This window comes from Vigna umbellata, chromosome 1 (genome assembly GCF_029865625.1).
Source record: "Vigna umbellata cultivar VRB3 chromosome 1, Vumbellata_1.0, whole genome shotgun sequence".
NCBI lineage: Eukaryota > Viridiplantae > Streptophyta > Magnoliopsida > Fabales > Fabaceae > Vigna > Vigna umbellata.
The window spans coordinates 48614732-48628209 of record NC_142165.1 but is presented as its reverse complement, the minus strand read 5'-3'; the positions used below and the strand labels follow the sequence as shown (position 1 = coordinate 48628209).

The 13478-nt window shown below is 35.2% G+C and overlaps 1 protein-coding gene across 1 annotated transcript in view; it reads left to right on the top strand.

The window, feature by feature from the left end:
- The first annotated feature begins 694 nt into the window (after positions 1 to 694).
- Positions 695 to 13478, top strand: part of DEK1 (calpain-type cysteine protease family) — a 32368-nt gene continuing 19584 nt past the window's right edge. The window contains exons 1-4 of the mRNA XM_088103537.1: positions 695 to 964; positions 1054 to 1210; positions 5230 to 5480; positions 10985 to 11167. Coding sequence (XP_087959663.1) covers positions 1095 to 1210; positions 5230 to 5480; positions 10985 to 11167 — 550 coding nt within the window. The 5' untranslated portion in view covers positions 695 to 964; positions 1054 to 1094. The remainder of the gene's footprint in view (positions 965 to 1053; positions 1211 to 5229; positions 5481 to 10984; positions 11168 to 13478) is intronic.

Here is a 13478-nt window from a genome sequence, read left to right as displayed (position 1 = left end):
GAATCTCTATGTTTATTTTTTTTCGTGTTTTAATTTTCATCTTATTTCTTAATGTTGGTTTGGTTAGTTTTTACTTTTTAAACGTTCTAAGACAAAGGAATGCGAAAAATTCTATTTAAAAGTCAAAATCCACACTTTTAAACAAGTCACTATTACATTATTGACTTTTCTAACCAATGTCTCAGCAGCAACTTTTTTTTTATATATTCTAGTAATATTTTTTAATATATATTATATGTTTTAAATGATGTGACTCTTATTTTTTAATTCGGCGAATTTAATTTATTATTTTAAGTTTTACTGGAGGGTTGAAAAGTGAGTCGTAACTGGTCCAAATTAATGTGTTGAATAATAGGAAAAGGTAATAAAATAGGTTAAAGTTTTTTTTTTTCATTACATACGTAGAGAGAGAAAAAGAAAGAATTTAATTTATTTTTTTATATTTGATGATTATATTTGAAAAGTGAGTCCTAAGTGGTCCAAATTAAACTGTTGAATAATAGTCTGAAGAAGGTTATAAAATAGGTTAAAGTTTATTTATTTATTTATTTTTATTTTTTTCATTACACACAATATTCGTCTTTATTCTCTCATACGTAGAGAGAGAAAAAGAAAGAATTTAATTTATTTATTTTATATTTGATGATTATATTTTATATTATATTTTAGTTGATATAGTTGACAGAGGTTGAGCTAAGAGAAGAAGGGGGCAGAGTAGGGTTTTAATCTTCACTAATTCTTTACCCTCTTCAACTTACAATCGGAGCTTGAGAGAGAAACACAGATAAAATCAGAAACCCTTCTTTTTCTTCTTTTCTTCTTCTCCTTATTTCTTCTTCCAATTTTCAAAGTGCTAACCCTAGGTTGCTTCAACTCTCACTTTGAAACCCTAGCTGTTTCAGCTATTCCTTATTTATGCTTAATTCGCCACTATGTGGCTGCCATTTCAGTTCACAACAGTGAGGTAAGTGAAGGATTTGTTAGTTTCGTTACTGCATTCTCTTGCATAAGCTTCACAATCATCGCTGTTTCTTTTTCTCTGGCTGTAATCAGGTGCATGCGTGTTGTTTGAGTGTGAAGGAGGAGGAAGAGGCATGGACCGTGGGCTTCTCCTCGCTTGCGTGATTTGCGGGATCCTCTTCTCGGTGTTAGGGTTGGCTTCCTTCTTCATCCTTTGGGCTGTGAACTGGAGGCCCTGGCGAATTTATAGGTATCTCGTCAGATTATTGTTTCTGTTTACCTGGTTTGACTTGGTGCTTTGTGTTTTCTTGTTGTTTTAAGATTGAATTGTCTTGCTGCACTCTTAATGCTGTTTGATTTCTTGTGCCAGTTGCTTTCTGTTACTTAAATTAGTGCTTGTTTTTAAGTGATTGATGATTTGGTATCTACTGGCATTGACTGCTATGTACTACTGTCACTGAAATGGGTAACTTATTAGCCACCTTTCTGGGAATTGAGTGTGGGTTATTGGGACACAGTGATTTTCCGGATTTGATGACTGTCTGCTAAGTGTGGCAGTTTGGTGCCAATTTTGAATTGAGAGCCAGCAGTTTGGAATTTTTTTAGTGGGAAATCACTGGGGCCTTACTAGCTTGTCGCTTCCTTGTATTGAATGCTTTGCAATTCTTTTAAGTAATTTTGTCGGCATCTGCGGGAAGACGCATGTTGGCAGCATTGTAACGGCCAGTGTTTACGGTAGAGGTATTACTCGGGGGATGGGTGCCAAGTTTAGATGATCTGTCTAGCCTTTAAATCTTCAGCGTGATATACTTTAGAAAATAATCTTTTTCATCTATTGATGATTTGGGCTAAAATAGGTGATTAATTGATTTTTCCTTTGTAGAAAAATGGACTACCTGAATGGAACTGTGAAATTCTCATGAAATCTATAGTCCCATGTGTTAGGTTTATAATTTTAGTATGTCTATTGGAATTTTAAGTAAGGAATTTTAAATTACAGGGTTAGAAATCTGAAGTTATAATGACATGGTTTATGGTATATTTTTAATGAAATATCATGAATTTGAGACTAAACATACCTTTATATTCCATATAAGTTATTTGTATTAATATTAGACTAATGTCATTTACAAATTGTATCTGTTGATGTACAAATATGTGCATATTGCTGGGTGACTCATGTGAGTTATGAAAATTAATTACCCAAATATGTTTCTCAAACTGCTACTTCCTCCAAGGTAAGCATTGATTATTGCTTTTGAATTTTTGAAGGTTTACCAGATAGGATATATAATTCCATATTTAGAGGCCTTTCTCCATCTGTGCTGTTTATCTTCCAAGTATATATATGTGTGTGTGTGTGTGTGTGTGTATACATAAAAGTGGGAGACATTTCAAAAGTTAGTTTTGTGAGGTTGAATTATACCTAAATCCATATTCTAAGATGGAATTAGAATCTATCATAATTCCATTAGAAGGGTCACCTATCATATTATGCACATACCAAGACTAATAATGCTGAGTGTGAGGGGATGTACTGGGAAAATTCCTAGTCCTACTTCTGCTAAAGTTAAAATTTGAAAATAGTATGTAAGTGGGAAACCACCCTCACCTCATAAGTTGGTTTTGTAGAGTTGGGTTAGACATTATCCTACATCATAAAACTTCCATTTAGAATACTCTAATATTTTTTAGTTTCAGTTGCCAAATTGTATTGGACTACTTGCTTCTTTTTAGGAGGGTAAGCCTTAGCACAACCATAAGGTGGCTGCATTGCATTGTGGTAGTCATGGTGTAATCAAGGAAATATCTCCTGCTTGTTGAAGTAAGGTTGTGTTGTTTTTATATCTGCCCTTCCTCATACCCCATAATGATGCAAGCTCATGCATTATGCTGTCCTTTTATTCACTTTTTTAGGGATCTGAATACCATTAGGTTACCTAGGAATACTCACATTAGATAGTCAATTTTTTTTTCTTTATGTATAAAATTGTAATTTATCAGGGATAGAGTACCAATCAAGAGGGTTTGTAGTCCTTCTTAACCAGCTATTGCTTTGGCAAAAGAAGCTAGAAAATGAACTGGTTACCAAGTTGCTTTAACCTGTGGGATTTGCTCCTAATATGATACTAGAGCATCCATGACAATAGTTCATACTTCCACCTTCATTTTTTTAAATGTTTAATTTTAGTGTTAGGCAAGACGGGCATATAATTTTATATGCTTCAAAGTCAAGCCCAATGGATGTTGTGTTGGGAAATGTTAGATACTTAGATATGAAACCATCATAAGTTTTCAATGATTAACTTAAGCTTTTAGAAATCCATGGGAAAGTAATGCAATCTCATTGTTTGTCTGACTCTGACCTAACCTTTGATTTAAATCATTATGACAACTAGAAACATCATGACCAAATGTGAAAATGAGTTGGTATTGAATAGAGTTTATGTTTATTACCACCAAGGAATCTGAGGCCTCCAGAGTGACTCATGTGATCATTTGAGACAAGGTTTTTGTGCAATACTGGTTTGTGATGGTGTTTCTGAAAGACAATGAGATTTTACCACACTTACCATATTTGTAGTTTTCTTTTGAAAATTTTCAAGACAAGCCTCTAGCATTATGACTAGGTATCACTATTAAATTGGCCTTGGTTCAAGTCTATTGCTAACCAATGTAACAATAGATTCATACTTTTCAGTTGGCTTTTAAATGCATTGAGTCACTCCTTTGGTTAAATTGTATCACAAATTGCAATGAGAGTGACAAATAGGGGTTGATTCCTAGAAGATACTCAGAAATTATTTGATCTTAAAGCATCATGTTTTGAAGTTCTGCACAAAATTGTTTGGCCTTTGTGTTCAGGTGAAGGTGGAATTAGGGTTGAATTTTTATCTCATAATTGCCATGATTTGTTGCGTCTGATTCAATGCTGTTAAACGTTGTCATGGTGGAATTGTGTGTGGAACTTTTGTCAATTGCCATATGCAATTTGTGAAGGGAGGTTTGTTATGGTGGTGCCATATGCTGTTATAGTGTTTATGTCATAAATTTTTTTCCTTCTCCATGTTTTGCCATCTGCCATTGAGAACGCTGATCCAAAAATTGGAGGAAACATATTTTGAGTAATCAAGATTGTAACCTAGAAAGAAGCAACTGTTCTTTTACTCCCATTAGATATAGGCTCTTCAAGTGTGAGAAATTTTGGTGTAAGTAATGGATTAATTGGAACGTTATGTGGCCTTTGATTATTGGTTCAACTTACCAGCACGAAATCAACCATTTCTTATATTCATGTTTTTTGGAAATAGAGTTTGAAAATATAACTGCCAACAACAACACTGGAGAAGATTCCTTAGCAGAGAAAGGTGTTGAAGGATGATGCATTCAGAGGCATCTAGGTTTCAGGGTTTGTGCTAAAAATGAACTCAAACTTGCAGTGGTGAGGATCCAACTACACACACACACATAGCACCACGGGATTCCTATGAATTAGAAACTAAATTTGTAGACAGTTGTAACTAAAGTTAGTTACTAACGAGCTGGCTATAGCTCATTAAGATATCCAGTAGTGATGGTACACTCATTACAGAGAGTTGCACTTCTCTAATTAAGATAAACACACCTTGAAGAAGAAATTTGTGGAGCTAAGAAGAAAAGGATGCCTCATAAAAGTTGGGGTGAAATTATGTTCAAAGCTGATTGCACTAGAATTCTTTCGTGTTTGTATATTGTTTTTATATTATTAAAAAGGAATTCCTTAACATTTGTGGCATTATTGGGTAGAAAGAAATAAATATGAACTTATTATTGTTGTTCAGGATAATAATTAGTTAGTATAGTGAAAGAAAATTATCTGTCTACTTTTTATGAGTTTTGATATTGTTTAGTTATTCATAGCTTATGTTGATAGTTATCGATGCATTTTTATAATTGAGAGAAATAAAATGAAAGCAAAATATGTTTTAGGGAGCTTGTGCTTGTATGAGATGCAATGAAAGAGAGAGAAGAGTAGAAAACACGTAAAGGCTTATCTAGGACCTTAGGCTACAAATAGGTACAACTCAAAACAACTCTTCAATAAATCCTATTATGCTCCATTGTTTCTATAATTATAATAATTAATATTACAATATTTGAAGAATCCACAATGATAGCAGTTGGATTGTTGAACGTAACGCATAAGGTTGCACTAGGTCTCTTGGCTGCCTTTTGACACTATTTCGAACTTCTTTGCATCTATTGTTATTCATTTCTTTCTATTTGCAGTTGGATCTTTGCTCGGAAATGGCCAAATATCTTGCAAGGTCCTCAACTCCATTTGCTCTGCGGTTTCCTGAATCTTTTTGCATGGATTGTGGTTGTTTCTCCAATTTTGGTGCTTATAATTTGGGGATCCTGGTTGATTGTGATATTGGGTCGAGATCTGATTGGGTTAGCTGTAATAATGGCTGGTACTGCCCTTCTATTGGCTTTTTATTCAATTATGCTGTGGTGGAGAACTCAGTGGCAAAGCTCAAGTATGTATTTTATGGCCTGTTAGTTATTGTTTACAATTATTAAGCTTTATATATTTTATTCAATTTGAAATTGACATTTTTAAATGCTGTAACCTAGGTAGAAATTGTTTCTGGTATTATGATTGTGGATTGTTTTCTGTCATGATCTTTCATCATTTAAGCAATTGACGAGCTTTGGAAGTGATGACTATGTCTTCTGTTTCATGAAAAGTTAACAGAAGAGGGATGAACAGTTACTGTTGTCTTGTACTGCTCTTCTGTTTATAAAATCGCACAGGCTTCAGAGCAAACTTGGTCTATAGAAAATTTGGTCAAAAGTATCATTGGATGTGTTGGCAAGTGGTCACAAACTTGTAATAAATAAAATGAGAACATGGGAACTCTTGTAGTGTGATGATTTTGTATGCCAAATAGAGAAGTTTTGCATTGAGAGTTTGCCTGAAAATAATGTTTTTAGAGGATGGCATATGCTGTTTAAATTATGGGTGTCAAAGTGAAGAAATAATATAGAACAAGATTCTTGAGAAAAATAATACATGGATATGACATGTTTTACTTCTAAAACACAATTAGCCCCGATATTGTAACATTTACTAACCATGTTCATAGTAAGATTGACATTTGGAGTATCCATAGGTCTAGTCCAGTTGTAGCATTCAACATTAAGGTGATGATTTTGTACGCCAAATGAAGAAATAAAGTTATTGGAAGTCCTACATTAACTAGAGGTAAGACTAATTTATAGTATATAAATGAGTGCAAACTCCACCTTACAAGGCGGTTTTGAAGAGTTGAGTTAGGTCTAATGTCCATTTCTTAATATGGTATCAAAGCATGGTTTCAATCCAAGGACTTGTGGTTTATGGGTTCACCCAATCTTACATTGCACCACTATGATGGCTAGAACTATGGCCGTGTGGATTGTCAATTCATCCGAAGTTTTGTGTGTGAGCTTGGGCCAAATGGAATTTAGTTGACACAAAAGGACATACAAATGTGGTTTCTTATAACATGAACTTACACTACCCAGTCATGACTGAAGGTTGAGCTTATCTTTGACATTTCTATAATCTTCAAGGAGACTACTATTTGACCATTGGGTAAAAATGAGAAAATAGAGTAGCATATAAAGGTAAAAACCATTAACCCATTGCCTTAAGGTTTTGGGTAGAGAGTGGTGTTAATCCCTTATGTGGTTGGGCTCATATCTTATTGATGTTGTATCTTCCTAGTGAACCTCTTCCCCGATAGACCTAACAAGTGATATTAGAGCCAGGTTAGGCTCAAATGCATACAATGGTCCCTGTATCGAAAGTCTTCCTGGCAAAGTGTTCCAGGTAAACATGTCCTGTTAAGATGAATGGCAATACGAGAAGGGATATTCTAATGCTTCCGCTGGAGGGGGAGTGTACCAATGTGGAAATGACTCACTCTTGAAGGGGGAGATTGTTAAAATTCTAAGCGTGAGTCTAAGTCTCACATTGGATAAAAATGAGAAAGTAGAGCAACATATAGAGGTGAAGACCTATTAACCCATTGCCTTAAGGTTTTGGATAGATAATGATGTCAATCTCTTATGTGGTTGGGTTTAAATCTTATTGGTGTTTGTATTTCTCCAGTGAACCTCCTCCTCGACAGATCCAACATAAACCAACCTTTGGTTTTTCTTGTAAAAATATTTGGGACATTCTCCATTGAAGATGTGGTTCCTATGTGAACAACTTGTACATAATAGAGGCTTTAAGTGGGCAAAATACCTTTTAGTGATTGTTAATCCAAATGAAAATGATTGACCTTTAAGTGGTTTTTGATGGAAATGAAAAGGTTGAACATCTTCATGAAATTTTTGAATTGAACAGAATGGAACGTCTCAAATTCTAATTCAGATAACAATTTAAAAAATATAAAATAATAGAGGCTGAAATTTGTCAAGAATGGAATACATCAGGGTTTCTCATTTAATGATAGGGGATCCTACTATTCATGTTTCAAACTGCCATCTTTCTCCATTAGAACAACTAGTCTTGAAGAGGTCCATCCTTTTCATTTCCATAAAAAACCACTCAAAGGTCCATCCTTTTCATTTGGATTAACAACCACTCAAAGATATCATGTTCACTTAAAGCCTCCATTGTCTACAGATTGTTCACATAGGAACAGTGAAAAATAAGACTGATTTATTATTCTCAATCATAAAAAATACATTATGTTACTCTCTATTTGTAATAATCTAATTCTCTTAAAAAGGGAAATAGGAAAACTAGGATAGTAAAATAAAATAAAAGATTATATATCTATTTCCTCTAATTAGAAAGATTCTAAAGATATTATCTCAAATTACAACACTTCCCCTCAGGCTGGATCATACAAGATTGTATGAACCAAGCTTGAAATAGTCAAACTCAATTGTAGAGAACGTCAATAAACCAAATTTGACAGCAATGGACGAGGACGAACTAGCACCATGAAACTTCAACTTGGACAGAAATGGACGAGGGTGAACTAGGACGAGGGCGAACTAGCACCATGAAACTTCAACTTGGATAACAATGGACGAGGGAAATTTTCATAAAAAATGGATGATGACTTGTAGTAGCAAACAACAACAAACTATAAGGACTGGATTGCCATCAATAGTGGCGAACAATAACAAACCTTCAAGAACATGATTTCCATGAGTAACATATGGGAGGCCTTCAAAGGCTAACAGCCACAAACATGTAGGGACTTAACCACCCTGAACAATAATGAACATTTATGGACTTAATTGCCCTAACAACAACGAACCTTTAGGGGCTTAACTGCCATAACAACAATGAACCTTCAAGGACTTCACTGTCCTAACCTTTAGGGACTTAACTGCCCTAACAACAACCAACCTTCTAGGACTTCACTGTCCTAACCTTTAGGGACTTAACTGCCCTAACAACAACGAGCCTTCAAGGACTTTACTGTCCTGAACAACAACAAACCTACAAGAACTGAACTGCCCTGCAACGGCTAACAACAACAAACCTGTAAGGACTTAACCACCCCACAACGGCTGAAACTTTTCTTCCCCTCTCGATTGAACACACGTCAATGACGTGAAGGTGAAAGAACAGGTGAGAATCGATCTGTACTTGGGGACAAATCTGAAACCCCTTATGGCTAGGTCAGATTGAACTTTGGAAGTATAGCTTATAGCTAGGTCAGATTCAACTCTCTGGAAGTATAGCTTATAGCTAGGTCAGATTGAACTCTGGAAGTATAGCTTATAGTTAGGTCAGATTAAAATCTGGAAGTATAGCTTATAGCTAGGTCAGATTTTAACTGGAAGTACAACACAACTGTGTGTAGTTGTTATAATAAAAACAAATGTATTTGGTAATATTGGAGAAAGGCCAGAATTCTAAGCAGAACTTGACTAGGGCAATTGGAGTCCATTAAAAACATATGTTAAGGAAGAGACTTTTAGGGGGCCGTCAGCGGCAATGGCGGCTGGCCGCCAGTAGACAACAAAGACAACGGAAGCGGATCAGACAAGCTTTGATACCATGTGGAAAATAAGATTGATTTATTATTCTCAATCATAAAAAATACATTCTGATACTCTCTATTTGTAATAATCTAATTCCGCTAAAAAGGAAAATAGGGAAACTAGGAAAGTAAAATAAAATAAAAGATTATATATCTATTTCCTCTAATTAGGAAGATTCTAAAGATATTATCTCAAATGACAACAGTAACCATAACGAGAACGTCACAAATATTTTCACAAGAAATGCCAAAGGCGAGTTTCTAGCTATCCACTTGGATGACCAGAACTTTGGTCATGTGGATAGTTAATTCTTCTAATGTTTTGCGTTTGAGTTTGGATCCAAATGGAATTTAGTTATCAGTAAAGAGAACCTACAATACCTAGTCATGACTGAAGGTTGTGCTCATCTTCGACAATTTCATAATATTCAAGGAGACCAATATATATCCTTACGATACGTATGATGCAATACTTTTCATTGAACTGTGTATAAAGATGGATGGACAAAAAATGCTTTAAAGAAGTACTTTAGCCGGCTTCCATGTCAGGGGACAATAATAATACATGTCAACTTGATCATGTATTAGGCCAAAAGAAGTTTTTTGTATTTATCATTACAATTTGTCGACCATGTTCGTAAACATTGTTTCGGATATGTTGTCCTTCATGGAAAATTCCATCAAGTTAAATGCAAAGTACCCGGGATCAACCAAAAAAATCTACTAGAACCGATAAAGGATGGATGAAATTTTGTCCTCAAAATTGGTTGTGGGAAGGAGACATCGTTTACTCTGAGGTTCACAATGAAAACATGGACATGAACAAACAAGTTGATGTCCTTTAATTTTATGAAATAAAAAGGTTCATGAAAGTAAAAGACATAAACTCTTATAACAGACCTACAGTACCCAACCATGACTGAATTGGGTTTTGTGTCTGAGCTTGGATCCAAATGTAGTTTAGTTGACAGGAAAGAAAACACAAAAGTAGTTTCTTATAACATGGACTGTACACAACCATGACTGAAAAGTAGTTTCTTATAACATGGAGTTTAGTTGGCAGTAAAGGAAACACAAATGTGGTTTCTTATAACATAGACCTACACTACCCAACCATGATTGATGATGAGCTCAACTTTCAGTCATGACTGTGTACGGTCCATGTTATAAGAAACTACTTTTGTGTTTTCTTTACTGTCAACTAAATTCCATTTGGGCCCAACTCAGACTGAATCTTTTGGGCGAATTGATGATCCATGTGACTGAACTGCTGCATCTGAGCTTTCGAACATACTTATTCATGTCAAGGATTGAATATCTCGAGCATAAGTATAAATATTTATGGGTGGTCCAATAGCGAGTTGAACAATAGGTCTAAAAAGCTTTGCTTGAATAGACTATGATACTATATTAAAAAGTAGATTTTAGTCTAATTCAATATTATAAAACTAGTTTGTAAAGTGAGGTTTGTACTCATCTATTTACTATAATTGGCTATATTTTTAGTTGATGTGAGATTTTCAACATGTTCTATAGTTTTACTCTGACCTTAAGCCTATACATTGGAAGTTTTGCAATCTAAGCTTGATATCCTATTGCATTTCTTCTTGTCCAACGGATGCTGGGCTTTTTGTTCCTATTTCTTCTTTTGAACAGCTATGAAATAAATTGCTTATAAATAGGTATTTTGTTATGTATAGTATATTGGGCACTTCATTAGGTCTTCATGGAAATCCATTTACTGTTGGGAATTGCACTTGTTGTCAGGTGTTTTTGTTTTTGTTCTGTATGTTATTTTTTTTCAGTGCCTAAGCTGTAATAAATGAATGATATGGCCAAGAAACAGCTATGATGTACAAAGTTGACATGAAATGTATATTTTACCTGGTTTTTATGCAGAAATTTAGAATGTTGGGCATCTTATGATTGATATACTTTGTCATGTTATAGTTGGTATGGCCACTATTTACATTTTTCTTTGACAGGGGCTGTGGCAATCCTGCTTCTTTTGGCTGTTGCTTTACTCTGTGCATATGAACTTTGTGCCGTTTATGTTACAACTGGATCACGAGCGTCTGACCGCTATTCTCCATCTGGTTTCTTTTTTGGAGTCTCTGCAATTGCTTTAGCAATCAACATGCTATTTATCTGCAGGATGGTTTTTAATGGTATGCTTTTGAATTACTGTATTCTCTTCTCTGTTAATCAAATGTATCTGACACGATCAGTGGTAATTTCCTGATCTTTATAGGGTCTGTGTAATAGAGAATGACCTCGCCTATCAATGTATTTTGTAATTCAGAATCAAAATTAGGGCCTGTTTGGGCAAGCTTCTCTATAAATAGTTATAGAAGAGAAAAATAAGGAGAAAAAAATGAAATTAGCTTCTCTATATGCTAAAATTAGCTTATGCGCAGGTTAAGAATAAAAATTTAGAGAAGTTAGATTGGTGAGATTCTTCAAATTAGCTTATGCATAAGCTAATTTTAGTTTATGAAGAAATTAATTTTAATTATCCTATTTTTCTTCTAAAAGTGTTTGTTGAGTGCACATCCCAACAAGCCCTCACTTTTTTTCTTTCTTTCTATTTTAATAATTGGCAAAAATTGTGATATTGAAAATGAGTTACCTTAAGGTACAAGGATCAAATTTAAAAGTAACTGCCATGTAGTGACAAACAAGGTTATCTGACTCGCGAGTTAAGTCGTTAACTCAGACGAGTTTGCATTCCCAGTCCTGGCTTCCGAGTTAACTCAGAAGCAAATTCGGTGGAATCATAATTGAACATGGTGGAATCGTTTGGAATCGCGATTTTGTATCAATTTTGCGAGTTTGAAATAGGGAGAAATCAACGAAGAGGAGTTTTGAGTTTAAGGCACGTTGTGTTTAGTTTGCTGCCATTCATGGTCGTGGTTCGTTGGCTCGCTTACGCACTCGCCATTCGCCTGGTTTCCACTCACTTTTCGCCTGGCTCGTGGTCGTGTTCTGTTAGCCTGGTTTGCGCTCACTGTCGCGGTCGCTGCGCTGCTCTTGCTTTCACTTCCTTTGAGCTCTGTGTGTAGTGAGTGAAGCTTTTTTATTTTAACGTTACAGCCCTAAATGGCACTGTTTGTGCTTTTATTAAAGAAATGAAGGTTTAATCCTTTTCGACATCCCTATTTATGTACGAATGTCTCAATTGGGTCCTCGTTTTTTAAAGTGTATCAAAATGGTCCCTAATTTTGAAAATTGATATCAATTGAGTCCTTTCCGTTAAGTTGGCTGGACGGCGTTAAAAAAATTGATGAGTGGATGCTGAGATGACGAACGAACGCTCGTCCACTAGCGAACGAACGCTCGTCCATCAGCGAACGAACGTTCGTCGACCACCGAACGAACGGTCGTCCAGTGTGGAACGAACGGTCGTCCAGCAGTAAGAGGTCGACGAGCGTTCGTTCTCTGGTGGACGAGCGTTCGTTCGCTGGTGGACGAGCGTTCGTTCGCTAGTGGACGAGCGTTCGTTCGTCATCTCAGCATCCACTCATCAATTTTTTTAACGCCGTCCAGCCAACTTAACGGAAAGGACTCAATTGATATCAATTTTCAAAATTAGGGACCATTTTGATACACTTTAAAAAACGAGGACCCAATTGAGACATTCGTACATAAATAGGGATGTCGAAAAGGATTAAACCAAGAAATGAAATCCACTACACATTGCGTTGATATCTGCAGTGTTTGTATTTTTTCTTTGGGTGTTGCTCCCTCCACCTCCACAGCCTTCTCCCTCCACCTCCCCAATTATCTTTAATTCCAATTATATCCTTAAAGTTAAAATTTTTTTTTTTATTATTTTATTATTTTAATATTTTAATATTTAAATATAAACTAATATAAATATACATTATTAAAATACATTAAAAAGATATTCAAAAATAATAAATCAAAATATTAAAATATCTAATAAAATAATAACAGAAACATAAAATTAAAACAAAGCTTGGATGACATCCTTCAACGGATGTCAACATCCTTCAACGGACGTCAACATCCGTTTAAGGCGAAACGGATGTCGACATCCGTTTTGCCTTAAACGGATGTTGACATCCGTTGAAGGATGTCATCCGTTTAGGCTTCGTTTTCATTTTACGTTTTAGGGTTAAAGGATTATTGGAAAGATTATTGGAAGGATTATTGGAAGGGTTTAGGGTTTAGGGTTTAGGATTATTGGAAGGATTATGACTACGTACCTGGAGAGGAACCACGACAAGCACATTACACCACAAACGCACTGCACCACGTACTGCACCGAAAGCAAGAGGAAGATTGCTTGATAATTCTTTTCACGATCACTGAGCTTTGCAGAAAAATATTTTACTCATACAAGGAACTACGTAGGTTATCAGTGAAATATGTTATAAATGAGTAAAATTAAAAAACAATAATTCTAAAAATAAAATTTTACTGAGGGGCAAAATAGTAAAGGGGAGGTGGAGGGAG